The following is a 23,444-nucleotide window of genomic DNA, read 5'->3' on the forward strand; positions in this document are numbered from 1 at the left end:
TGTCAGGGTGCTGTGGTGCTGTGGTGCTGTGGGCCTAACTTCAGCTCCGCGTACTGAGTCAAGGCCCTGTTCGCTTCCCTGTGGAGACGGTGCCAGCATCGATCAGGAGTCTGTAGACAAAAATTCCCCAAGATTTGAGACTTTATTGGGGGAAATAGATCACTGGCGGGGAATAAGCCACAAGCCAAAGGAGGAACAGTTGGAACCAGTAGACCTCTTTGCCGCCTTTTGCTAAAAGTTCCGCACGCCTGCGTGGCGTGGGCGCATGCATAGTGACGTCGGGGCTCTGCGACGTCTCATTGGCTCTCTACGGCGCACCGTTAAGGTATAAGGCTCAGCTCCCAGTCGGTCCCAAATTTCTTTGTTGGCACTGGAGGCAGCCGCAGCCCACATCTAATGCTCCGGCCTGGGGCTGGATGTGGGTGCCCGCACGCCGCGGCAGCCCCCGGCGCGCTCCTCCTGCTGCAGCCGCCTCAGGGGCCGGGCCCAGCGCGGCCTCCATGGCAGCGCGAGGCCGTGGCGGTCTAGGATGAGGCGCGTGGGGTCGGGGCCGCCGACCACGCTGCCCAGCAGCAGGTAGTCGGTGCCCGGTTGTAGGCGCAGGCAGCCGCAGGCCAGGTCGGCGCGGGGCACCCAGGCGTCCTGGTCGCCGCGTCGCACGAGCTGCGCCCGCTGCTTGTAGACGGCCTGCACGCGCACGGCCAGCCGCCGCCATGCCGGGCCTGCCGCCTCAGACGCTAGCACCTGCGCCCGAAGAACTGTGGGGAGGGGAGATGTCAGCTCAGGTCATGGGGAGCTTCCAGGGTACCTCTGGGTCCCGTGGGGTCAGTCACAGTGGGCAGAAGCCCGAGATCGGTGGGTGAGCTTCTGGTATCGCAGTGGGGAGAGAAACCTTGAACTTTTGAGAGTTTGACCCTAAATCGTGAGGGGTGGGGCCCGCTGGAGGAAACACCTTTGAGACAAGGAGTTAAACTACAGTAGGTGGTGCTGGGGACAGGGCAGAAGACGCAGGTCCAGGGTCTCTAATACAGTGGGGTCAGAAGGTATCAATGGTGGAATTCTTGGGAAGGAGGGGTCACATTACTGGGAAGGGGCTCTGGGATACATTTGGAGGACCAGAAGGAAGAGATTGGTCCTTGGAATGTGAGGGCTGAGGTCATACTGATAGTGATTCAGAAAAACATAATTTTTTTTTTTTTGAGACGGAATCTTACTGTATCGCCCAGTCTGGAGTGCAGTTGTGTGATCTCAACTAACTGCAGCCTCCGCCTCCTGGGTTAAAGTGATTCTTGTGCCTCAGCTTCCTGAGTAGCTGGGTTTACAGGATCCTGGCACCGCGCCCTTTTGTATTTTTTTTTTTTTTGAGGCGGAGTCTCGCTCTGTCGCCCAGGCTGGAGTGCAGTGGCGCGATCTCGGCTCACTGCAAGCTCCGCCTCCCGGGTTCCCGCCATTCTCCTGCCTCAGCCTCCCGAGTAGCTGGGACTACAGGCGCCGCCACCACGCCCGGCTAATTTTTTTGTATTTTTAGTGGAGACGGGGTTTCATTGTGTTAGCCAGGATGGTCTCGATCTCCTGACCTCGTGATCCGCCCGTCTCGGCCTCCCAAAGTGCTGGGATTACAGGCTTGAGCCACCGCGCCCGGCCACCCTTTTGTATTTTTAGTGGAGACGGAGTTTCACCATGTTGGCCAGTCTGGTCTCGAACTTCTGACCTCAAGTGATCCGCCCACCTCGGCCCCCATAAAGTGCTGGGATTATTGGCGTGAGCCACCGTGCCTGGCCAGAGAAATGTGCTTTCTGAGAGGCTGGGTGGAACTCTGACTAGCCAGCTGGGTCTGCGGGGCAGGAGATCCCTGTGGAAGGTGGGGAAAAGCTTTCCACCTTTGAAGGCCTAGAACACTAGTGACCAGATGAGGATCCTGAGGGAGAAGAAGTCTGCGGTCCTATACATTGAGAGAAATAGCTGGCGTTGGTCTAGATTTGTTGGCTGGGCCGAACTCCTGAGTGTCTTAAGAGAGCTGAATAGCCTGAGGTCATAGACCCCAGGGTCATGGAGCCCATGTGGACTGGGGATTAGGGAACTGTGGGATAAGTCTTTATAGGGATTGGGACTAAGGCTCAAATATCTGGGACCATGAAGGGAAGCAGCAAGGGTCTCTGAGATAGGGTGGACAGGGCAAGAGCTCATTCCACTCAACCAGTTCCCCTATCTCTTCCATCCCTCAGAGATGTCAGGCTGAAGGGGATGATGAAACTCTGCAAGCCCAAGAACATAGTGAAAGAGGAGACACAGGAAGGTAGTGAATGCCCCCTCCCCACTCCCCCTCCCCATTTGTCTTCTGCCCCATCAATTTCTAGATCAGGAAGGGGCCCTTTGGAATCCAACGCTCCTTGCCATTTAAAATGAGAAAGTGGAAGGCCAGAAAGGGGGTGGCTTAGAAGCAGTCATCAGAACCAGTTGTGTAGCCTTCAGCTATCCTGTCTCCCCAGTACTCACCATAGTCCTGCTGGCAGTACCTCCGAAGGCTCATATATACCCTGGTGTCCGACATATTGCAGTAGTTTTGACACTGAGGGTCTGGGGAGGGTCAGGCTGTCTGCAGTGGGCTCCTGGGGCTTAGACCACAGCCTTCTGCCCCTGCCCATCCCTCCATTCCATCTTGATGGCCAGCTGGGGCACCCAGACCTTTGGAACTGGGCTCAATGGGTGACCCATGTATCCCCATCTGGGGACCCAGTCAGCCCATCCCCAGTCCCACTTGCCACTCGGGGACCTCCATGCCAGACTGTCTTACCAGAGCTATAAGCACCAGGAGTAGTGGCAAGGGTGGTTGTTGCTTCTGGAATTCCTGTGAGACCAAAGGAGAAATTAACCTCTTAGTAATTTCCCCCAGGATCCCCCCGCCCCTGCCCCGGGAATCCAGGCACCCAAACTCCTTAAGTGTTTATTCCTTTAGGACTCAAGAGTGCAAGCATCCCTTGCCTTCCTCTCCTGGGACGCAGGCGTCCAGGCCCCAAGCCTCCTTTTCCTCAAGAGTCCAAAATTTCAGTCCCTGCTTATCCGAGGGCCCAGAGTCCAGCCTCCAGCCTTGGGCTCTCAATTCCCAAGGCCCCAGCCCTCACTGCACCTGCTCACTGGAGACCTGGGATGTCTCCTTCCCGCTCTACTCAGGCTTGTGCCCTGGCCCCTCAAGACTCACGCTGGCAGGGCATCCTGGGGGAGCGGCTCTGCTGGTAGCCAGGGCCACAGCGGTTGCAGGTCAGGCCTGTGACCCCTAACTTGCAGGTGCACTGCCCACTGGTCTGGTTGCAGGTTCCTCCTGTTGCCCCGATAGGGTGGCACTGGCAGGCTACATGAGCAGAGGAGCTGGGGGCATGGGGTATCGGGGCCCCAGATGCCCCTCCTAATTCCACAGTGTCTCCTCCCTCAGCCTGGGGAGTCCAGGCCCAGCCCCTCTTCCCTCAGACCCAGGAGTCCAGGCCCCCAGCCCCTCCTCCCTCAACCCCAGGAGTCCAGGCCACCAGCCCCTCCTCCCTCAACCCCAGGAGTCCAGGCCCCCAGCCCCTCCTCTCTCAGATCCAGGAGTCCAGGCCCCCAGCCCCTCCTCCCTCAGATCCAGGAGTCCAGGCCCCCAGCCCCTCCTCCCTCAGACCCAGGAGTCCAGGCCCCAGCCCCTCCTCCCTCAGTCCCAGGAGTCCAGGTCCCCAGCCCCTCCTCCCTCAGATCCAGGAGTCCAGGTCCCCAGCCCCTCCTCCCTCAGACCCAGGAGTCCAGGCCCCAGCCCCTCCTCCCTCAGGCCCAGAGTCCAGGTCCCCAGCCCCTTCTCCCTCAGACCCAGGAGTCCAGGCCCCCGGCCCCTGCTCTCTCAGACCCAGGAGTCCCGGCCCAGCCCCTCCTCCCGCAGTCCCAGCCCCTAGCCCCGCCTCCCTCAGCCCTAGGAGTCTAGCCGTGCCTCTGTTCCCCCCAGGTCTGTCTACAGGCCACACTCACCCCTGCAGGCCCTGCGGCTGGACATAGGCTGGCTAGGGTCCCTCCAGAACCCTGGTTGGCAGTAGTGGCAGTGCCGCCCGGCTGTGTGGTGGCGGCACCGCTCACAAACACCCCCACTCCGGCCGCCCGACAGCCTGAACAGCTCAGAGTTGAACCGGCAGCGTCGGGCGTGCTGGTTGCAGGAGCAGGCTAGGAGCAAGATGGGGTGGGGGTGCATCAGGGCCAGGTATGCTGCTCCCCAGTCCCCAGCTTTCTTCCCATGGCCCTGCCCTCATGAAAGGAAGCAGTGAGTGTCCAAGGTAGAAGAGAATGCTTGGGTCTCTCTAGCTAAGCCTGGTTCCCAGGACATTTCCATTCTCATCTTTTTATTTATTTATTTTGTTTATTTTTTTGAGACGGAGTCTCGCTCTGTTACTCAGGCTGGAGTGCAGTGGCGCGACCTCGGCTCACTGCAACCTCCACCTCCCAGGTTCAAGTGATTCTCCTGCCTCAGCCTCCCAAGTAGCTGGAACTACAGGTGCATGCCACCACACCTGGCTAATTTTTTTTTTTTTTTTTTTTTGTATTTTTAGTAGAGACGGGGTTTCACCATGTTAGCCAGGATGATCTTGATCTCCTGACCTCATGATCCACCTGCTTCGGCCTCCCAGAGTTCTGGGATTACAGGCATGAGCCACTGTGCCTGGCCCCTCATCTTTTAAATGGGTAGGCCGGGTGCAGTGGCTCATGCCTGTAATCCCAGCACTTTGGGAGGCCAAGGTGGGTGGATCACCTGAGGTCAGGAGTTCGAGACCCACATGGCCAACATGGCAGAAACCCATCTCTACTAAAAATGTAAAAATTAGCTGGCTGTGGTGGCTTGTGTCTGTAGTCCCAGCTACTCGGAAGGCTGAGGCAGGAGAATCTCCTGAACCCGGGAGGTGGAGGTTGCAGTGAGTCAAGATCGCGCCACTGCCCTCCAGCCTGGCGACAGAGCAAGACTCCATCTCAAAAAAACGAACAAACAAAAAACAAAAAGAGTGGGCTATGGCCTGTGGAATCAGACCCTGTTAGCTTTATCTGTCTTTCTGACTGTATTCCCTGGGCAAGTGATTTCTCCCTTCTGTAGTTTGATTGGCTGTGAAATGGCATTTATAATGTTTACTTCATGAGGCTTAAATGAAATGAAGTGGATAGAAAGTGCTTAGCCCAGGCCTGGCGGAGAGCAATTACTTGGCTGTCTAGCATTCCCATGTGCAGGGCACCCTGTGCTAAGTGTTTGATGTATTTCATCTCCACAAGGGCTCTATGAGGCTGGCACTATTATCACCCCCATTTTACAGAGGGAGAAAGCTGAGGCACAGAGAGGTACAGCTAGCAGGTAGTTGGAGGCAGGGCTTAAACACGGGTCTTCTAGCTTGAGAGTCTGAGCTCTTAGCTCACTCCAGTAATCCTCATATGAGGATTATGCTAAATAGTAATAAATATGCATTATCCTGGGAGCATTTGTCAGGTTTTTTAAGGTGGCTCTCAAACCTTACTACGCGTCAGAATTACCAGGGAAATGTTTTGTTGTCGTTTTTATTAAAAACACATTAGCAGGGCATAGTGGCCCATACTAGTAAGTCCCAGCTACTCTAGAGACTGAAGTGGGAGGATCACTTGAGCCCGGGAGTTGGAGGCTGCATTGAGTTATGATTGCACCACTGCCCTCCAGCCTGGGCAACAGAGTGAGACCTGTTGCAAAAGGTCTCAAAACAACAAACAACAAAAGCAAAAACCCAAAACAACAACAACAAAAGCCAGATTGCAGGGCTCATCCCTAGGCTTTCTGATGGGCCCAGGGATCTGTATTTCCAGCAAGCACTGCAGAGTGAGATGCTGATGCAGGGGGTTCATAGCCCACTTTTTGTTTGAGACAGGGTCTCACTCTCGCCAAGGCTGGAGTGCAATGGCGCCATCATAGCTCACTGCAGCCTCCAGCTCCTGGGCTCAAGGGATCTTCCCACCTCAGCCTCCTCAGTAGCTGGGTCCACAGGCGTGCACCACCGCACCAGGCTACTTAAAATTTTTTTTTTTTTGTAAAGATGGGGACTCATTATGCTGCCCAGGTTCATGGACACTCTGAAGAGACTTGGACAGGGTGTGTTGACTCTAAGAAGTTTGAAAGCCCTGGACTGGCAGGTCCCTGGGAGCCCGGAAGAGTTGCAGGATGATCAGGGAGCTCAGATAGCTGCATGTTCTTGGGAAAACGACTCGCCCTCTCCCAGCCTCTGTTTTCTCCCTGTCTAGAGAGAATCCAGATCCCTCCCTCCCAGGGTTTTTGTGGGCATTCGAGGTGGCAAAGGTATTCAGATGCTCAGTGGGTTGAGTCAGGCTTTGGATTCTTTCTGACCCAAGGGTAATCACTTCACCTCACTTCCCCTGTGGAAAACTCAGATGAGGGAGGGGAGATGCAGACCAGAATGTCTGTGAAGCCCACAGCTCTGCCGCAGGCATTAGTCTCACCTGGCCAGCCTGACCTTTCTCCACCGCAGCATTGTCAGTCTCCTACCCGGGTTTGGAGGGCACTGCCCTGCTCAGTCTGGGAGAATGTGGTGACCCTCAGGAGGACAGCCTCCCCAGCGCCCAGGCCCTGTTCAGGCCCAGGATGAAGGCCGCCTCATCCTCAGGCCAGGTGAGTCTCACCCCTCACTCCCCTGCTTAGGTAAAAGATTTGGCCAAAGAATGGGGATGGTCTGTAAGTTAGCCCATGTGATCTTCATGTATGAAGAAATAAAGGGGCGGAGGCCAGGCACAGTGGCTCACCCCTGTAATCCCAGGATTTTGGGAGGCTGAGGCTGGCGGATCACCTGAGGTCAGGAGTTCGAGATCAGCCAGGCCAACATGGCAAAACCTCATCTCTACTAGAAATACAAAATTAGCTGGGCATGGTGGTGTGCACCTGTAATCCCAGCTACTCAGGAGGCTGAGACAGGAGAATGGCTTGAACCCCAGAGGCGGAGGTTACAGTGAGCCAAGATGGCACCACTGCACTCCAGCCTGGGTGACAGCAAGACTCCGTCTCAAAAGAAAAAACAAAGAAATAGAGGGCCGGGAGGCAAAGAGCATGGGAGATGGAGAGGGAAGGCCAGGGTACACTTGCACACGTGTGTGTGTCTGTGTCTGTTGGTAGAGTTACCTCCCAGGACCTCAGACCCTCTACCAAGTGTCTCAGGCTGGAGGAGGGAGCAGGTCAGGGCCAGAAGGAACTGACACTGGCTGTCTCTGAGGAGGGGCTGCTGGAGAGAGGTAGGGAAGGCCCGGTCTGGAAGCACCTTTGGGAAAGAGGACATCTCACGGGACATTCCTGGGGGGCACCTGTCCAGCTGGATAGAGCAGTGGATTGTTGCAGCATCTAGGAACTCAGGGCTCCCTGGGTTCAATCCCTTGCTGGCAATGAGACTTAGGGCAAGTGAACTCTCTTTTGAGCCTTACCTTCTCAGCTGGGGAGTGGTGACTTTGGCCGGCGCTCAGGAAGCCGTTTCTTTCTGCCAGGTGCCACATTGGGCTTTATTTAAAGGCTTTATGTATATTAATGCATTTAATTTTCACTACAGCCTGTAAAGGATGTGCTGTTACTATCCCCACTCTATGGTGGAGGAAACTGAGGCACTGAAAGGTTAGGTCACTTGCTCAATCTCTCACAGCGGGTAAGCAGAGGAGCCGGGATTCAAGCTCAAATAGTCTGGCTGCCAGGCCACCAAGGCCGTGCTCCTGTCTGTTACCTCTTGTCTGCCACCCTAGAGCACCTGGTGTGACAGTATCCGGCAGGAGCTTGGCAGGGATGGGCTGAGACCCCAGAACGTGGCTTCCTGAGCTCAGATCCTGGCCCTGCCACACTCAGACACTGTGTGTCTTTGTGCAGGGGACTTCTGAACTCTAGCCCTGAGTCTCCTCATCTGTAAAATGGGCCTGATGACAGTCCCTGCCTGGCACACAGTAGGTGATTGATAAATGACCGAATACTTTCCCCTTGTGGTTGGTTTGAGGAGTCAGGTACCATCCAGCTGCCCTGTTCCCCTACAACTGTTCAATAAATATTACCCAAGTACCTGCATCCAGCCAGGCCCTGGGATGGGTGCTCGGAAATAGTTATTATATCATCATCATCACCACCACCATAATCACCACTATCGCCATCATCACCATCACCACCATCATCATCACCATCACCACCACCATCACCATCATCATCACCATCATCACCATCACATCACCACCACCATCACCATCATCATCATCACCATCATCACCACCACCATCATCACCATCATCATCACCACCACCATCATCACCACCATCACCACCATCACCACCACCACCACCACCACCACCACCATCATCATCACCATCATCACCACCATCACCACCACCACCACCATCATCATCACCATCACCATCATCACCACCACCATCATCACCACCATCATCATCACCATCATCACCACCACCACTATCATCACCACCACCATCACCGCCACCATCACCATTATCACCACCATTGTCATCACCATCATCATCGCCATTACCAGCATCACTACCATCATCATCATCATCACCATTATCACAGCCTGATGAGTGTTGGGGAGAGGCTGAGCCCCTCATGAGCAGACAGGCCCATGTGTGGCTGAGATACAGGACTGGCTGCAGGGAGGAGGTACAGAGAGGACTGAGTCTGAGACTGGGGTGAGAGGCAAGGAGCACCCAGTTCCAGGGAGGGAAGGGAACATCCTGCTTCCGTAGGGACAAAGGACCCAGTGGCAGGCAGGCAAAGGTAGGGAGAGTACAGTGCGCAGGACTCACGTAGGCAAGGGTGGGGGTGCCGGGGCGTAGCAGGCCGCCAGGGCCAGTCTCGATGGGACGGGCGGCAGCTCTCGCACCCCGGGCCAGTGGTATGGTGGCGGCAGTGGCAGCGGGGGGGCCGGGCACGGGCGGCACAGCGGGCAGCATGGCCATGGCACTGGCAGCGGCCTCTCAGCCCAGCCGCCGCCAGCCCGGCCTGGCCCCCGAACTCCACGCGGAGGTGGCTGGCCACCACAGTGGCCTTAGGATCTGGTGTGGAGTGGAAGGTCACCCTTTCAGGGCCCCCCAAGGCCCCAGGCCAGGCGGGTCTGTGCCACAGCAGCCTCCAGGGACCCCCTGAGGCCCAGGCAGCAGACAGGATGAGGGCTGGGGGTCCTGGGGTGCAGAAGCGCAGGCTGACAGATGTCAGGAGGAAGGAGCCACCCAGGGCCAAGGTCAGGCTGCCATTGCAGGTTTCCCCAAGGTGGTTTCCTGGGGACAGGGCACAGGCCTGAGGGCAGGAGGCCGCCACGGCAGCCAGCTGTGTCACTGGCGGGAGGCAGAATTGGGGGCGGCCCTGTGGATCGTAGCATGGGTCCGCAGTGGCCTGGCCTAGGAGGAGCAGGAGGGCAAAGGTCACGGGCATGGTCACAGCAGAGCCAGCACCTGGAGGGAAGAGAGGTGACTGGGCTGGGGACCTCAGCCGCAGCCTCTACCCCTCCTGGAGGAGTCCTGTGGAATTGGAGCATTCCACCCCCAACGCGTCCAGGCCCAGTCCCCGGCTGCATGGAAGCGAGGAAAATAGTTCCATCTGGGGAGAATTACTGTTTACATAACCCAAAGGGGAAAGAACGCAGACAAAATCGAGAATTTTGCCTGAACTAATCCATAGCTTAACACCCCAGAGTTATCCATCAGTGTCGAGGGGCAGGGGGCCCTGGGGAGCGGTGAGCGGCTGGAGCAGAGGGGCTGGCCAAGGCCAACAGACATGGAAACCTAGAGAGGGACACGGAGGAAGCAGGGCTGGGCAGGAGAGGGGGCTTAGGGATAGTTGAAGACTCAGTCACAAAGAAACAGAGGCAGAGAGAGGATAGCCAGCCCGGGGGAGGGGCACAGCACAGAGAAGTTGCTGCAAAGACAGAGGAACAGACAGGAGGCTGAGAGGCCGAGACAGAGGCCAGGCACCCAGAGGCCACAGGGAGCCGGGAGACTGAGGCTCGGACAGCCTGGGGGCTGGGATAGGCAGGCAGGTGGGCTCAGAGACACCCAGCCCAGCAGGCCCTGGGGAGGGGAGGGAAGGGGACAGGCTAGGGTTGCCTGGCGGGGGATCAGAAGTGAGAGACCGAGGCCCAGGCTTGCGGAGATCAGAGCCATGGCCTTTCCCACATGGGGCCCTAACCTTGTTTTCCACACCCTGGGCACGGAAGGGGATTATCACCAAACAACCCGGCCTCTCTGCCACCCACCCACCCACCCCCGGTGCCCCACCCTTAACCCTTTCCCACCCCAGTGCAAAGCCCAGAGAGCTGAGCTGAGGAAAGGGATGCTGGGAGCTGGAAACTGGGTGGCTCTGGGGCTTGGGAGTGGGACAATGGGATCCCCATGGGGTCAGGGGAAGCAGACACCTGGGTTCCCTTCAGAACTCAGAGTGTGGGGACCGGAAGTTAGAGTTCTGGGACTTTCTGCTCACCTCAGCCCCCGCCCTCTGTCCTGGGCCTCAGGGCCTGGAGACCAGAGTCTCTGCCTTCTCCACCCATCCAGAGTTCCCCAGAGCAGATGGGGGAACAGATGTTGGGGGTGGGGGGTAATGAGGAAGAGAGAGACAGGAAAGCAGGAGCTGGGACAGGGTGGGGTGCCAGATGCCAGGGAGCCCGTGGGGGCAGAAGCCCAGACCCCAGGAATGGCAGGAGCTGGGAAGGACTGGACTCTGAAATGCCCCCACTTTCCCCTTCCAGGGCCAGCAGCCTCTCGTGAGGAGCTCGCTGTGGACTGGGGGCCTCAGAGCCTTTCCAGGCCCTTGGCTCTGAATCTGCACCCAGGCATGCCCTTGGGCTGGGCATCTCTAGGGCACCCTGGGGGTAGGGGTAGGCCACACCTGCCCCAGCCTGGCCTCACAGCCCATGTCCCCACTGCTGTTGGCCACATGCAGACGCTGCCTCCCCTGGCCCCAGATGACAGGCCTCACCCTCTGCCCTCCCAAGGAGCCTGGCGCCATTTTGCACCCACTAGGGTGACGGCCGCCCACCTGGCCCTCAGCGGCATCCTGTTAAGGACCAGCCCCCCATGTCCCCTTTCTCTCTTGCTGGATAGTTCAGGGGGTGGCACCCTCTGGCCCTTAGCACCTTGAGGAACCAGGATGTGAGTTCCCTAGTGTTCCTGAGGGATCCAGAAACTAGTCATGGCCCACAGAGAGCCCATACCCCCCTTTAAGAAACAGAGTCCAGCTTTGCTCCCAGCAGATCCATAGGAGGCCTGCCTGGGCGGTGTGGGGTCCATCTGGAACCCAGGCTTCCTTTCCCTGGCTCTTGGCATGCACCCCCTACCCGAGCCCTGAGGCCCCGACATTGGCCAAACCTGCACTCAAGAAGACAGCGTCCCGCAGCCAGTTCCCCGCAGGCTCTTCCTCCAAGCTGTGGCGCGGTGGGTTCTCAGGAGGGAGTGGCGTGGCTGTTCTCAGGCCCCAGGCTAGTGGGGTTTCTGGGCTGGGCGGGGGCTCAGAGCAGAGCCCGCAGAATCTAACACCGCCACCCCTCTCCCGCCCCAATCCCCTCACCAACCGCAGCCACGCTATCCCCACAGGGACCCCTGCCAGCCAGGCCACCCGCAACGGTGTGGGACGTGAGCGCCGTTGCCCCTGGCGGTCCAGCAGCAGGACAGCCCCGAGCAGCCTGGCCTAGGAGGCTCACCGCAGGTAGGACGGGAGGCCGCCAGTCGGGGTTCCCGCTCCATCCCACTCTACCCCTGCCCACTGGCTCAGCCCCGCCTTGTGGTGGCCAATCGGGCAGGGGCTGACCTTTGGCAGACAGTCGCTGTTGGGAACTTTGCTCAGCCCCTGCCTCTGGCTGTGTGACCCCAAGCCAGCCCCTCCTCCTCCCCTCTGGAACCTTCAGTCAGCTGTGGATTCACTGAGCCTTAAGGTCAGTCATTTTCAAGCCGTAAAAATCTGTGCTCTTGGAAGGTTCAGACCAGCCCCCGGAATTCAAAAGACCTCAGTCACTTTCTAAGATGGCGGGAAGGCGACAAAGGAGCCAGAACACCTGGGCCCGTGGCAGAGGGAGAAGGCAGGGACCCCCGGGGTGCTCAAAAGCACCTCCCCAGTGCCGGTGTCCTGTGAGGCCTCAGTGCTTTCATCGTGACATTTTCATGCAAATGTTGGTGTCTACTGTATTCCATCTCCCAATGGGTTGACTAGAAAAAGAATGTTTTCAGGCCGGGCGCGGTGGCTCAAGCCTGTAATCCCAGCACTTTGGGAGGCCGAGACGGGCAGATCACAAGGTCAGGAGATCAAGACCATCCTGGCTAACACAGTGAAACCCCGTCTCTACTGAAAAATACAAAAAAGTTAGCCGGGCGAGGTGGTGGGCGCCTGTAGTCCCAGCTAGCCGGGAGGCTGAGGCAGGAGAATGGTGTAAACCCGGGAGGCGGAGCTTGCAGTGAGCTGAGATCCGGCCACTGCACTCCAGCCCGGGCGACAGAGCGAGACTCCGTCTCAAAAAAAAAGATAATGTTTTCTGTCACTTCCCGCTGAGAAAAGCAAGGGCCTCATGGGGCTGGGGCACGGCACCTGCTGCCCTGGGTGGCCCCAGCATTTATCGTGCCGTAGTGTGGGCCCAATCCTGACAGGCTTGGGACCCACTGCCCCAGGCCTGCCCCGGGGGGTGCGAGGGCACAGCCAAGGCATCCCTTGATTCTGGACCCTTAGGTACCACGTTGGAGGGGGCCAGATTCGGCAGGAGCAGGACGGGGACATCGAATTTGAAAGAAGGGAGTCACTCCGAAAGCTGGGAGGGGCATCAGCTGCAGGAGGACTGAGTGGGGCTGAGACACCCCCGTATCAGAGGGGGCATGTCAGAGCTAGGGGTCCAGGCTGTGCGAGTCAGAGTGGAACTTCGGGATTCAGGTGTGGGTCCCTCCACTGACCCTGCCTGAGCTCTCCCTGTATGGGACTTCGCTGGGGGTGTGCGCTGGGAACACAGACCCGGGCAGCGTCAGGCTCAGCGTCTGGAGAGGGAGGGGGAGACCCCAGCAGCGCAGGTCCTTCCCTGCTCTAGATTGTTGGAAAGTGCCAAGTGCCTTGGAGTAAAGCAAGTGGGAAAGTGGCCACGGGGGCCCGGGGGTTGCAGATGTAAGTGGGGTGACGTGGAGGGCGTTTCTGCTGAGGCCACGGCCAGCACAGAACCCAGCTTTGCTGCCACAGAAAACTGAGGAAGAAGGTTCAGGTCTTGCTACGTCGTCCTCCCCACCTGGGCGAAGTCTCTTAAGCTCTGGCTCCTGGAGGGACGCTTTTGTTCCTTGCAGCCTGAGCTGCCTGAGTTGATCTGTGCCCCTGCGGGTGCCTGGGGACAGGCGGGGAAGAAGAGACAGAGCTGCCAGAGCCAAGCAAATAGTGCCCCAAGCTGGGACGGAGACTGGTTTATTTTGTCGGGGAGAGTTCTTTAAGGGCTGGAGACCTTCACCCTCAGCTTCCACAGAAGGCTGGGCCTGCCCAAGGCACAGCTCTGAGGTGGGTTCAACCCAGAGAGACCCCCAGTGCTGGGCTCGCACAGACTTCCAACCCCTGCCTTGGTGACCCAGACATAACAGAGGCCCCACAAGGCGGGGCAGGTCACACCGCAGGAGTTACTGGGCAGAGTGTGGCTGGGTAGGGCCTATCCTCCCTGGACGTGTTCAAAAAGGCCAGGATGGTAACCCCAGCCACACTGCCTGGGTTCAAATCCACCTCTGTCCTAGCTGTGTGACTGAGAACAAGCTCCTTAACCTCTCTGTGCCTTAGTTTCCTCATCTGTTAAATGATGATGAAAGAATGGACCTTCCTCATGGTGGGCAGAGGGAGTCGTGTGGACTAAATGAGCTGACATGCCCACAGGTTCTTATCTGAGCTCTCTGGGACAGTCATGTTCCAGAACCTTCTGCATTCTGGCCCCATTGTCGGATGCGTAGTCTGTATGTGACGTGGCACTCATGGCAGGTCTGGGCTGCATCACATTGTCAAACATGTTTTAGGCAGCAAAGCATATGGGTGTTTACAGTAAGAGAAGTAAAGTCTGTAAATAGCCACATGACCCTCCTCCAAGCCAGGGTTGTCCCAGATGAGTTCAGGACAGGTTGGCGTTTGCCCCTCCCCCTGAGGAAAATGGCTGACAAGGAATCGTGGGCCAGGACAGCGAGCCCCGAGATGGGCCTGGCCTGCCAGCACCCTGGCAGCCTCGGCCTTGGCTGGTGCTTTTCTGTGGCTTTCTGGTTGTCTAGGCTGAGAACAGCCACAAGAGGGAGCACCTGAGACTCCAGGAAAAGCCAGGGCAGCCGCGGTATCCGCTGCTTGATCTGCAGGGCCCGAGGCAAAATGCAGACACAGGATCCCTTGTTTAGAATTTATGAAGGACAGCCGGGCGCGGTGGCTCACGCCTGTAATCCCAGCACTTTGGGAGGCCGAGGCGGGCGGATCACAAGGTCAGGAGATCGAGACCACGGTGAAACCCCGTCTCTACTAAAAATACAAAAAATGAGCCGGGCGCAGTGGCGGGCGCCTGTAGTCCCAGCTACTCGGGAGGCTGGGGCAGGAGAATGGCGTGAACCCGGGAGGCGGAGCTTGCAGTGAGCCAGGATCGCGCCACTGCACTCCAGCTTGGGCGACAGAGCAAGACTCCGTCTCAAAAAAAAAAAAAAAAAAAAAAAGAATTTATGAAGGACTTTAAGATGGCGACGCCAGATCATTAAAGCAAGTGTAGGGCCTGTCTCAACGCAACTGCACGAATCACACAACATGAAGATGGACCCCACGGGGGACACCCTTGTCTTGAGCTGGTTTCCCTTGGCCAGTAGCCCAGGCTCCGTCCCTGCCCTGCACCCCCCTGACCCCAGCCCTAGCCTTGGGACCTGCCCTGGGGCTCCAGCTGGGTTCAGAGCTCAGCTCCTTCTCCATGGGGCAGGACCCTGAGTTGAATGGGTGGCAAGATCATGTTTGGGACACAGTTTTTACCAGCTCAGTGAAAAAGGGCTCGGGCAGATTTAATTCACTTTTTGGAAACTAAAGCAGCGCCAGAGGCATTTATCTTAGGCCTTAGGCCAGCTGGCCTTGTTGGGGACCCACACAAGACTTTCAAGGAGGGCCCAGAGTGTTCAGGCTTCTCAAAAGGGTCAGAGGAACTAATAGAGGAGGATGAGAGCTGAGGAGGGTGAGAGCTGAGGAGGCCTGCAGGACCCCGATGTTTAAGGGGACAGGTGGAGGGAAAGATGGGGAGCCGGGAGGGGTGAGGCAGAAGCCAGAAGTTTTGGGGGTGAGCCCATGCCAACCAGGGCTTCCGCAGAAATGGGGTGGGAGGGGGTGAGGGGATGACTGCTGAGTTGTAGCCATTGGAGTGGCCACAGGGAAACCATAGGACATTGGTCAGAGGTGTGGACAAGGGGAAAAGAGAAAGCCGATCAGGACATGGTAGAGGCTGGGAGCAGAGGACCTTCTGGGAGCCCTGAGGAGAGCTGGAGGAGACTCGGGAAGAGCAGCCCCCGGAGAAAGGACAATCCATCCCATTGCGAGGACCGGGACCGCAGGCCCCATGGTGAGATGGCCCTGCACACCCACCACAACCAAACACGATGGCGAGCGAGGCCGGGAAATGGGGCCTTCCCGTGCTGCTGGTGGAAACAGAAACTGGGGCAGCCACCTGGCGGCTCCCGAAACGATTCAATGTAGAGTTCACCCTGTGACCCAGCACGCAGGTTCATGGCGGCACTATTCACAACAGCCGAAAACTGGAAACAATCCAGTGCCTGTCACCTGATGAGTGAATAAATTGTGGTCTACCCCAACAATGGGACTTGCAGCTTTGAAAGGAGTGAGGCAGTTTTCTGGGCGTGGTGGCTGTACCTGTAGTCCCAGCTACTCGGGAGGCCGACACAGGAGAATCACTTGAATGCAGGAGGTGGAAGTTGTAGTGAGCCGAGATCACGCTACTGCACTCCAGCCTGAGCAACAGAGTGAGACACTGTCTCAAAAAAAAAAAAAAAGAAAAAGAAAAGAAAAGAAAAATAAAAGATGTGAGGCTGTGACACGTGCTACAGCGTGGATGGACCTTGAAAACACGGTGCCAAGTGAGGAAGCCAGACTCAGAAGGCCATGGAGTGTGTGATTACAGTCACATGAAAAATAGAGAATGGACAAATTCATAGAGACAGGAGATTAGTTGGTGGGGGGACAAGGGGCAGGGAAGATTGTGGGGAGATGGCTAAAGGGTGTTGGGTTTTTTTTTTGTGGGGGATTATGCAAATATTCAAAAATTGTGCTGGTTGCATAGCTCTGTAAATATACTAAAAGCCATTAAATTGCACACTAAGTGGATGAATGGTATGGTATATGAATTATACTTTAAGTGGGTGAATGGTATGGTATATGAATTATATCTCAAAGTGGTTGCCCAAAAAAGAGCTGGCCGCGTGTGGTGGCTCACGCCTGTAATCTCAGCACTTTGGGAGGCTGAGGTGGGTGGATCACCTGAGGTCAAGTGTTCAAGACCAGCCTGGCCAACACGGTGAAACTTTGTCTCTACTAAAAGTACAAAAATTAGCTGGGCATGGTGGTGGGTGCCTGTAGTCCCAGCTACTTGGGAGGCTGATGCAGGAGAATCACTTGAACCCAGGAGGCAGAGGTTGCAATGAGCCGAGATTGTGCCATTGCACTCCAGCCGGGGCAACAGAGCAAAAACTCCATCACAAAAAATAAAATAAAGTAAAATAAATAAATAAATAATCATAGCCCTACATACAAAAGCTAAAACTGGCCCATGTCTATAATCCCAGCACTTTGGGAGGCCAAGGCAGGAGGATTGCTTGAGCCCAGGAGTTCAAGACCAGCCTGGGAAACATAGTGAGACCCCATCTCTACAAAAAATGAGAGCTGGGCATGGTGGCACATGCCTGTGGTCCCAGCTACTGGGGAGGCTGAGGTGGAAGGATCCCTTGAGCCCAGCTGTGATCAGACCACTGGCACTCCATCCTAGGTGACAGAGTGAGAACCTGTCTCAAAAAACAAAAGCTGAACTCTCCAGCCAGACATAATAGCGCAGAGAGAACATTCTCAAGGCAAGAAGTAAAAGCTGTTAGTACCTTAAGTCCTGGGCCAGAAACGGACACAATTTCACTTGCACCATATTAAACTGGTCAAGGCAGTCATGAGCTTGCCCAGATTCAAGGGAAAGGGAGTCCAGGAGTCTGTGGTCGGCTTGAACCTACCACACCCACTAATAGTATCAGGAGACGCTTAGCACTTACCAGTGCAGGAGTGTGGCAGCCCCATTTCATGGAGGAGGAGAGGAGGAGTTAAATAACACCTCCAGGTCACCAGCCTACAGAAGGCAGAGCTTGTCCATTAACTTGGGCCCGCCTGTGCTCTTTCCCTCTGCATGGGCACCAAAGATTCTTACCTGTTTTGTCCTCTGCTGGCTTCCTGGCCCCGAGCACCGTGCCTGGCATGTAATAGATACTCTGCAAGTATTGATTTTATTTATGTTATTTTTTTTTAAACAGTCTCGCTCTGTCACCCAGGCTGGAGTGCAGTGGCACAATCTTGGCTCACTACAATCTCCACCTCCTGGGTTCAAGTGATTCTCCTGCCTCAGCCTCCTGAGTAGCTGGGATTACAGGCACCCACCACCACGCCCGGCTAATTTTTGTATTTTTAGTAGAGATGGGGTTTCGCCATGTTGGCCAGGCTGGTCTCGAACTCCTAACCTCAGGTGATCCGTCTGCCTCGGCCTCCCAAAGTGCTGGGATTACAGGTGTGAGCCACTGCACCTGCCTGGCCACTGCAGGCATTGATTTTCCAACATGTACAGGGCATTTCCTGCGTGCGAGGCACTGCTTTACAAAATCATCACATTTAATCTTCATGCAACCCCGTGAGGTAGTTCTGTGAGGTAGAACCATAGAAATGGCCATGAGTAGTCCGGGCACGATGGCTCACGCCTGTAATCCCACCACTTTGGGGGGCCGAGGCGGATGGATCACAAGGTCAAGAGTTCAAGACCAGCCTGGCCACCATGGTGAAACCCTGTCACTACTAAAAATACAAAAATTAGCCAGGTGTGGCGGTGCATAAATATAATCCCAGCTACTCAGGAGGCTGAGGCAGGAGAATCGCTTGAACCCGGGAGGTGGAGGTTGCAGTGAGCCGAGTTCACGCCACTGCACTTCAGCCTGGGTGACAGAGCAAGACTCCATCGCCAGAAAAAAAAAGTAAAAGTAAAAGAAATGGCCGTAAGTGTAGGTAAAATCAGGTTGAATATTGACACTTTCCAATGGTTCCGTATACTCATACGCATTTAACAGGTGAGGAAACAGACTCAGAGAGACTCAGTAACTTCTTGTTTTTGAGACAGGGTCTTGCTCTGTTGCCTAGGCTGGAGTGCAGGGGCACAATCACAGTTGACTGCAGCCTCAACCTCCTGGGCTCAAGCAATCCTCCCACCTCAGCCTCCCAAGTAGCTGGGACCACAGGTGCGTGCCATCACGCTTGATTAATTTAAAACACTTTTTTTTTTTTTTTTTTTTTTGATAAAGATAGGTTCTTACCTTTTTTGCCCAAGTTGGTCTTGAACTCGGGCTCAAGTGATCCTCCCATCTCAGCCTCCCGAAGTGCCAGGATTACAGGAACAAGCCACTGTGCTCAGCGAGGTGCAGTAACTTGGCTGAAGTTGTAAGGTGCTGGTAAGCCTGGGAATTCCAGCTGGAACCCAGTCTCGGGTGGGAAGACTCCAGGGTCTGTGCTCTGAGGCCTCCCATGCCCTGTGGCACTCAGGACAGAGGCCTGGATGGATTGAGTGAATGAATGACTTTGGCAGGGGGTGGGTGAAGAGACTGCTGTCCCCCCAGCCCTCCCTCCTGACCATGTCCTCTCTCCTTCCCGCAGCCATCAAGGGATTCTGGACCACCTGCCCTTCCTTCTCCACCTTCTACTTCCTCTTTGCCATTTTTGTAGTGTCCACCATCTTTCACTGCCACCAGCGCCTGGCTCTGGTGCCCGCGCCCTGGGCATACTCAGCCCATGTGGTCCTGGCACCGAGACACCTCCCCCGAGAGGGGCTGTTCACTATCAACTCCAAGGGCCGCCTGGGGAACCAGATGGGTGAGTACGCCACGCTGTATGCCCTGGCCAAGATGAACGGGCGGCCTGCCTTCATCCCAGTCCAGATGCACAGCACCCTGGCCCCCATCTTCAGAATCACCCTGCCAGTGCTGCACAGCGCCACGGCCAGCAGGATCCCCTGGCAGAACTACCACCTGAACAACTGGATGGAGGAGAAGTACCGCCACATCCCTGGGCGCTATGTCCGCCTCACGGGCTACCCCTGCTCCTGGACCTTCTACCACCACCTCCGCCACGAGATCCTCCAGGAGTTCACCCTGCATGACCACGTGCGTGAGGAGGCCCAGAAGTTCCTGCGGGGCCTGCAGGCCAAGTGGGCAGGGCAGGCGACCTTCGTGGGGGTCCATGTGCGCCGGGGGGACTATGTCCATGTCATGCCGCGTGTATGGAAGGGGGTGCTGGCCGACCGGGGCTACCTGCAGCGGGCCCTGGACTGGTTCCGGGCCCGCTGCCGCCTCCCGGTCTTTGTGGTCACCAGCGATGACATGGCCTGGTGCCGGGACAGCATCAACAACTCCGTTGGGGACGTGGTGTTCGCTGGCAATGGCCTCCAGGGCTCACCTGCCAAGGACTTCGCGCTGCTCACACAGTGCAACCACACCATCATCACTGTGGGCACCTTCGGGGTCTGGGCCGCCTACCTCGCAGGTGGGGACACCGTCTACCTGGCCAACTTCACCCTGCCCAACTCCCCCTTCAACATGGTCTTTAGGCCGCAAGCGGTCTTCCTGCCAGAGTGGGTGGGCATTGCGGCTGACCTTGGACAGGCTGGACCGAATGGCCTCTAGCTAGCCCTGCATGTGCCTGGCCCTCATCCTCTGACCCAAGGGGCAGTGAGTGGGGCGTGCGGGGCATGGACTCACAGTCCCTCACACAGTTTGGATCCAGGCTTATCTACTTCACAGCTGAGTGAGTTTGGACAATTGACTCAACCTCTGTGCCTTAGTATATCAACCACAAAATGCACAAACCTCAGAACTAAACACCGGGAGCAGCTGGTAGGAGCTAAGCAAATTCGCTTAGAGCCAGTGCCTTGTGACCGCGTGGGAGGCGTTGGCTGCTGACATGTATGCAGCACGCCGAACATTGGCATCGCTTTACAATGGAAATGCAGTTTTGCCCTCTCCTTCCTGGCAGCACTGGTAGCACAGAGCCCAGATATTTTGCACTCACATCCCGGGACGAAGCCATCCCTGCACTAAAGGACAGGGGAACTCGATTTTCTGGGCAACTAGGAATTTTGGCTTTGGAGTTAGTGGGCCTTATCATGAAAGAATGTGGGGGAAGGGCTGGGCGTGGTGGCTCATGCCTGTAATCCCAGCACTTTGGGAGGCTGAGACTGGTGGATCACTTGAGGTCAGGAGTTCGAGACCAGCCTGGCCAACATGGTGAAACACCGTCTCTACTAAAAATACAAAAATTAGCCAGGCGTGGTGACACATGCCTGTAACCCCAGCTACTCGGGAGGCTGAGGCAGGAGAATTGCTTAAACCTGGGAGGCGGAGGTTGCAGTGAGCTGAGATCGTGCCATGGCACTCCAGCCTGGGCAACAAGAGAGAAACTCTGTCTCAAAAAAGAAAAAGAAAAAGAAAACCCCCAAAGCTGGTGATGAGCAGCTTCCCAATAAGCTCTTGGGAGTTGGGTGAATGGGTACAAGCATGTGCACTAAGAGGCAAAATAGCAGTTTAACTGATACATGATCTCCTGGGGATATTCAGTGGGTAAGGGAAGAGCACCTCAAGTGACACAGTGAGACTCTGTCTCAAAGGAAAAAAAAAAAAAAGCAGGAGGAGGGCTGAGTGCGATGGCTGTTACGCCCAGGCTGGAGTGCAGGGCGCCATCTCAGTTCACTGCAACCTCCGCCTCCTGGGTTCAAGCAATCCTCCCACCTCAGCCTCCCACGTGGGATTATCGGCACCTGCCACCACATCCAGCTAATTTTTGTATTTTTAGTAGAGATGGGATTTTGCCATTTTGGCCAGGCTGGTCTGACCTCAAGTGATCCACCCACCTCTGCCTCCCAAACTTCTGGGATTACAGGTGTGAGCCACTGTGCCCAGCCAACAGCTTTCACATTACAAAAGCCCAAGCAGAAGCTGGCAAGCTGCCAATAAGAAGTTGCACTATTCGTCAATAAATATTTACTGAGTTTCTTCCTGCATTTGCAAATTCCAAAGCAGAAGTTGGACAGACACCTAAAAGCCCGTTCTGTCCCTCACCCGAAGGGGACAAAAGGAAGCCGAGCAGGACAGGAGCCACTTAAGTCCCCTAAAGAAGGGGATTGCATACCCCGGCACCTCAGATAGCATCCAGTGCACAGCATGTGTTTCTTTTGGGTTGATTTGTGACAAGTCCCTGGTCAAGTTTCCTTGTTTTATTTTTTTGAGACGGAGACTGTCACCCAGGCTAGAGAGCAGTGACACGATCTCAGCCCACTGCAACCTCCGCCTCTCAGGTTCAAGTGATTCTCCTGCCTCAGGCTCCTGAGTAGCTGGGATTACAGGCACCCACCACCACTCCCTACTAATTTTTGTATTTTTAGTAGAGACGGGGGGGGGGGGGGTCTTACCATTTTGGCCAGGCTGGTCTCGAACTCCTGACCTTAGGTTATCCGCCCGCCTCAGCCTCCCAAAGTGTTGGGATTACAGGCGTGAGTCACTGCACCCAGCCTCCCTTGGCCAAGTTCATATATTAAAGTCCTAGCCCCAAGCAGGACTTCAGTCCGTCACCCAGGCTGGAGTGCAGTGGCGCGATCTCGGTTCACTGCAACCTCCGCCTCCCGGGTTCAAGTGATTCTCCTGCCTCAGCCTCCTGAGTAGCTGAGATAACAGGAGCACACCACCATGCCTGGCTAATTTTTTGTATGTTTAGTAGAGACAGGGTTTCACCATATTATCCAGGCTGGTCTGGAACTCCTGACCTCAAGAGATCCGCCCACCTCGGCCTCCCAAAGTGCGGGGATTACAGGTATGAGCCACCACGCCTGGCCCTGGTCAGTCTTAAGGTCTGTGTTGATGTTAAACATTGGTCAGCTGTGCCTGAATTACAATGGCAGGAGGGTTTAATGAGGCATGTCCAGCCACCCAGTCCCATCCTGGGCTGAACTAGTGTTTCAGGTTTACTTTAGAATGCCCTTGGTCTAGAGGGAGGGTCCATTCAGTTACTTGGGGGACAGAGAATTTTATTTGTGGTTGACAGTAATATAATTGCAGGTGTAATTGGTTAAGTCCAGGTTATACTGGAGTAGGGTGTGTTGTGTCCCTAATCCTTTATGATGGGTGACCACACAGATATGCAAGAAAGGAAAGCCATATGATGACGAAGGCAGAGATTAACTCTGGGTCTCCAGAACTAAGGGAGAATGGGCTGGGTGCGATGGCTCACGCCTGTAATCCCAGCACTGGGAGGCCGAGGCGGGTGGGTCACCTGAGGTAAGAAGTTTGAGGCCAGCCTGCCCAACACGGCAAAACCCCATCTCTACTAAAAACATAAAAATTGGCCGGGTGGGGTGGCTCACGCCTGTAATCCCAGTATTCTGGGAGGCCGAGGTGGGCGGATCACGAGGTCAGGAGATCAAGACCATCCTGGCTAACAGGGTGAAACCCCATCTCTACTGAAAACACAAAAAATTAGCCAAGCATGGTGGCAGGCGCCTGTAGTCCCAGCTACTCGGGAGGCTGAGGCAGAAGAATGGCGTGAACCTGGGAGGTGGAGCTTGCAGTGAGCTGAGATCGTGCCACTGCACTCCAGCCTGGGCAACAGAGCAAGACTCCGTCTCAAAAAAAAAAAAAATCACAAAAATTAGCTGGGCATGATGGTGTATGCCTGTAATCTCAGCTGCTTGGGAGGCTGAGGTGGGAGAATTGCTTGAACAGGAGGCAGAGGCTGCACTGAGCCAAGATCACTCCAACCTGGGAGACAGAGCGAGACCCTGTCTCAAATAAAAAAAAAAAAACACTAAAGGAGCATGATTTTCTTTTGATTTGAGGGACCCAGTTGTGTGTTACCTTCTTAGAGCAACCCAGGAAACATACAGCATCTAATGCATATTAATTGAATGGATTGCACAAACACGGAGCAAAAAGAGAACCCCATGGCTCAGCAGGAAAGCAGCTTAGAGACTAAAGGTTTCAGTGTCCTTGGCACAGGGCCAGTGGTCCTGGAGATTATTTAATGGACATTGTCCCAGTAAAATTCTGCAAATACTTTGAGTCATTCAACAATATGGTCATGGGTCACTTAACAATAGGGATGTGTTCCGAGAAATGTGTTATTAGGCAATTTCATGTTGTAT

The 23,444-nt window shown here is 55.8% G+C and overlaps 3 protein-coding genes across 3 annotated transcripts in view; 2 read left to right on the forward strand and 1 right to left on the reverse strand.

The window, feature by feature from the left end:
* Window positions 1-123: 123 nt before the first annotated feature.
* On the reverse strand, window positions 124-11,710 carry NTN5 (netrin 5). The gene is made up of 7 exons (XM_050772449.1): window positions 11,368-11,710; window positions 8,815-9,459; window positions 3,991-4,179; window positions 3,200-3,349; window positions 2,795-2,848; window positions 2,497-2,577; window positions 124-758 (listed from the first exon to the last, which is right to left on the reverse strand). The coding sequence occupies exons 2-7, from the start codon at window positions 9,437-9,439 to the stop codon at window positions 394-396; spliced, it is 1,464 nt and encodes a 487-aa protein (XP_050628406.1). The 5' UTR covers window positions 9,440-9,459; window positions 11,368-11,710; the 3' UTR covers window positions 124-393.
* NUCB1 (nucleobindin 1) overlaps window positions 2,062-23,444 on the forward strand; it is a 250,733-nt gene continuing 229,350 nt past the window's right edge. Inside the window, exon 1 of the mRNA XM_050772451.1 lies at window positions 2,062-2,071. The gene's annotated coding sequence lies outside the window, so the exon portion shown is untranslated. The remainder of the gene's footprint in view (window positions 2,072-23,444) is intronic.
* Window positions 2,115-19,722, forward strand: LOC126943611 (galactoside 2-alpha-L-fucosyltransferase SEC1-like). Its single transcript, XM_050772539.1, is given in 5 exon segments — window positions 2,115-2,296; window positions 6,507-6,646; window positions 11,593-11,704; window positions 18,914-19,560; window positions 19,563-19,722. Coding segments are annotated over 5 exon segments (1,023 nt in total). The 5' UTR covers window positions 2,115-2,244; the 3' UTR covers window positions 19,635-19,722.

Source organism: Macaca thibetana, chromosome 19, assembly GCF_024542745.1.
Source record: "Macaca thibetana thibetana isolate TM-01 chromosome 19, ASM2454274v1, whole genome shotgun sequence".
NCBI classification, from domain to species: domain Eukaryota; kingdom Metazoa; phylum Chordata; class Mammalia; order Primates; family Cercopithecidae; genus Macaca; species Macaca thibetana.

Coding starts and splice junctions, on each gene's coding strand:
- NTN5 (XM_050772449.1), bottom strand. CDS start 9,439: ATGCCCGTGACCTTTGCCCTCCTGCTCCTCCTAGGCCAGGCCACTGCG. Junction 4,180..8,814: donor GCACCCCCACCCTTGCCTAC/GTGAGTCCTGCG, acceptor TCTTGCTCCTAG/CCTGCTCCTGCAACCAGCAC. Junction 2,849..3,199: donor CCCCAGGATGCCCTGCCAGC/GTGAGTCTTGAG, acceptor TTGGTCTCACAG/GAATTCCAGAAGCAACAACC.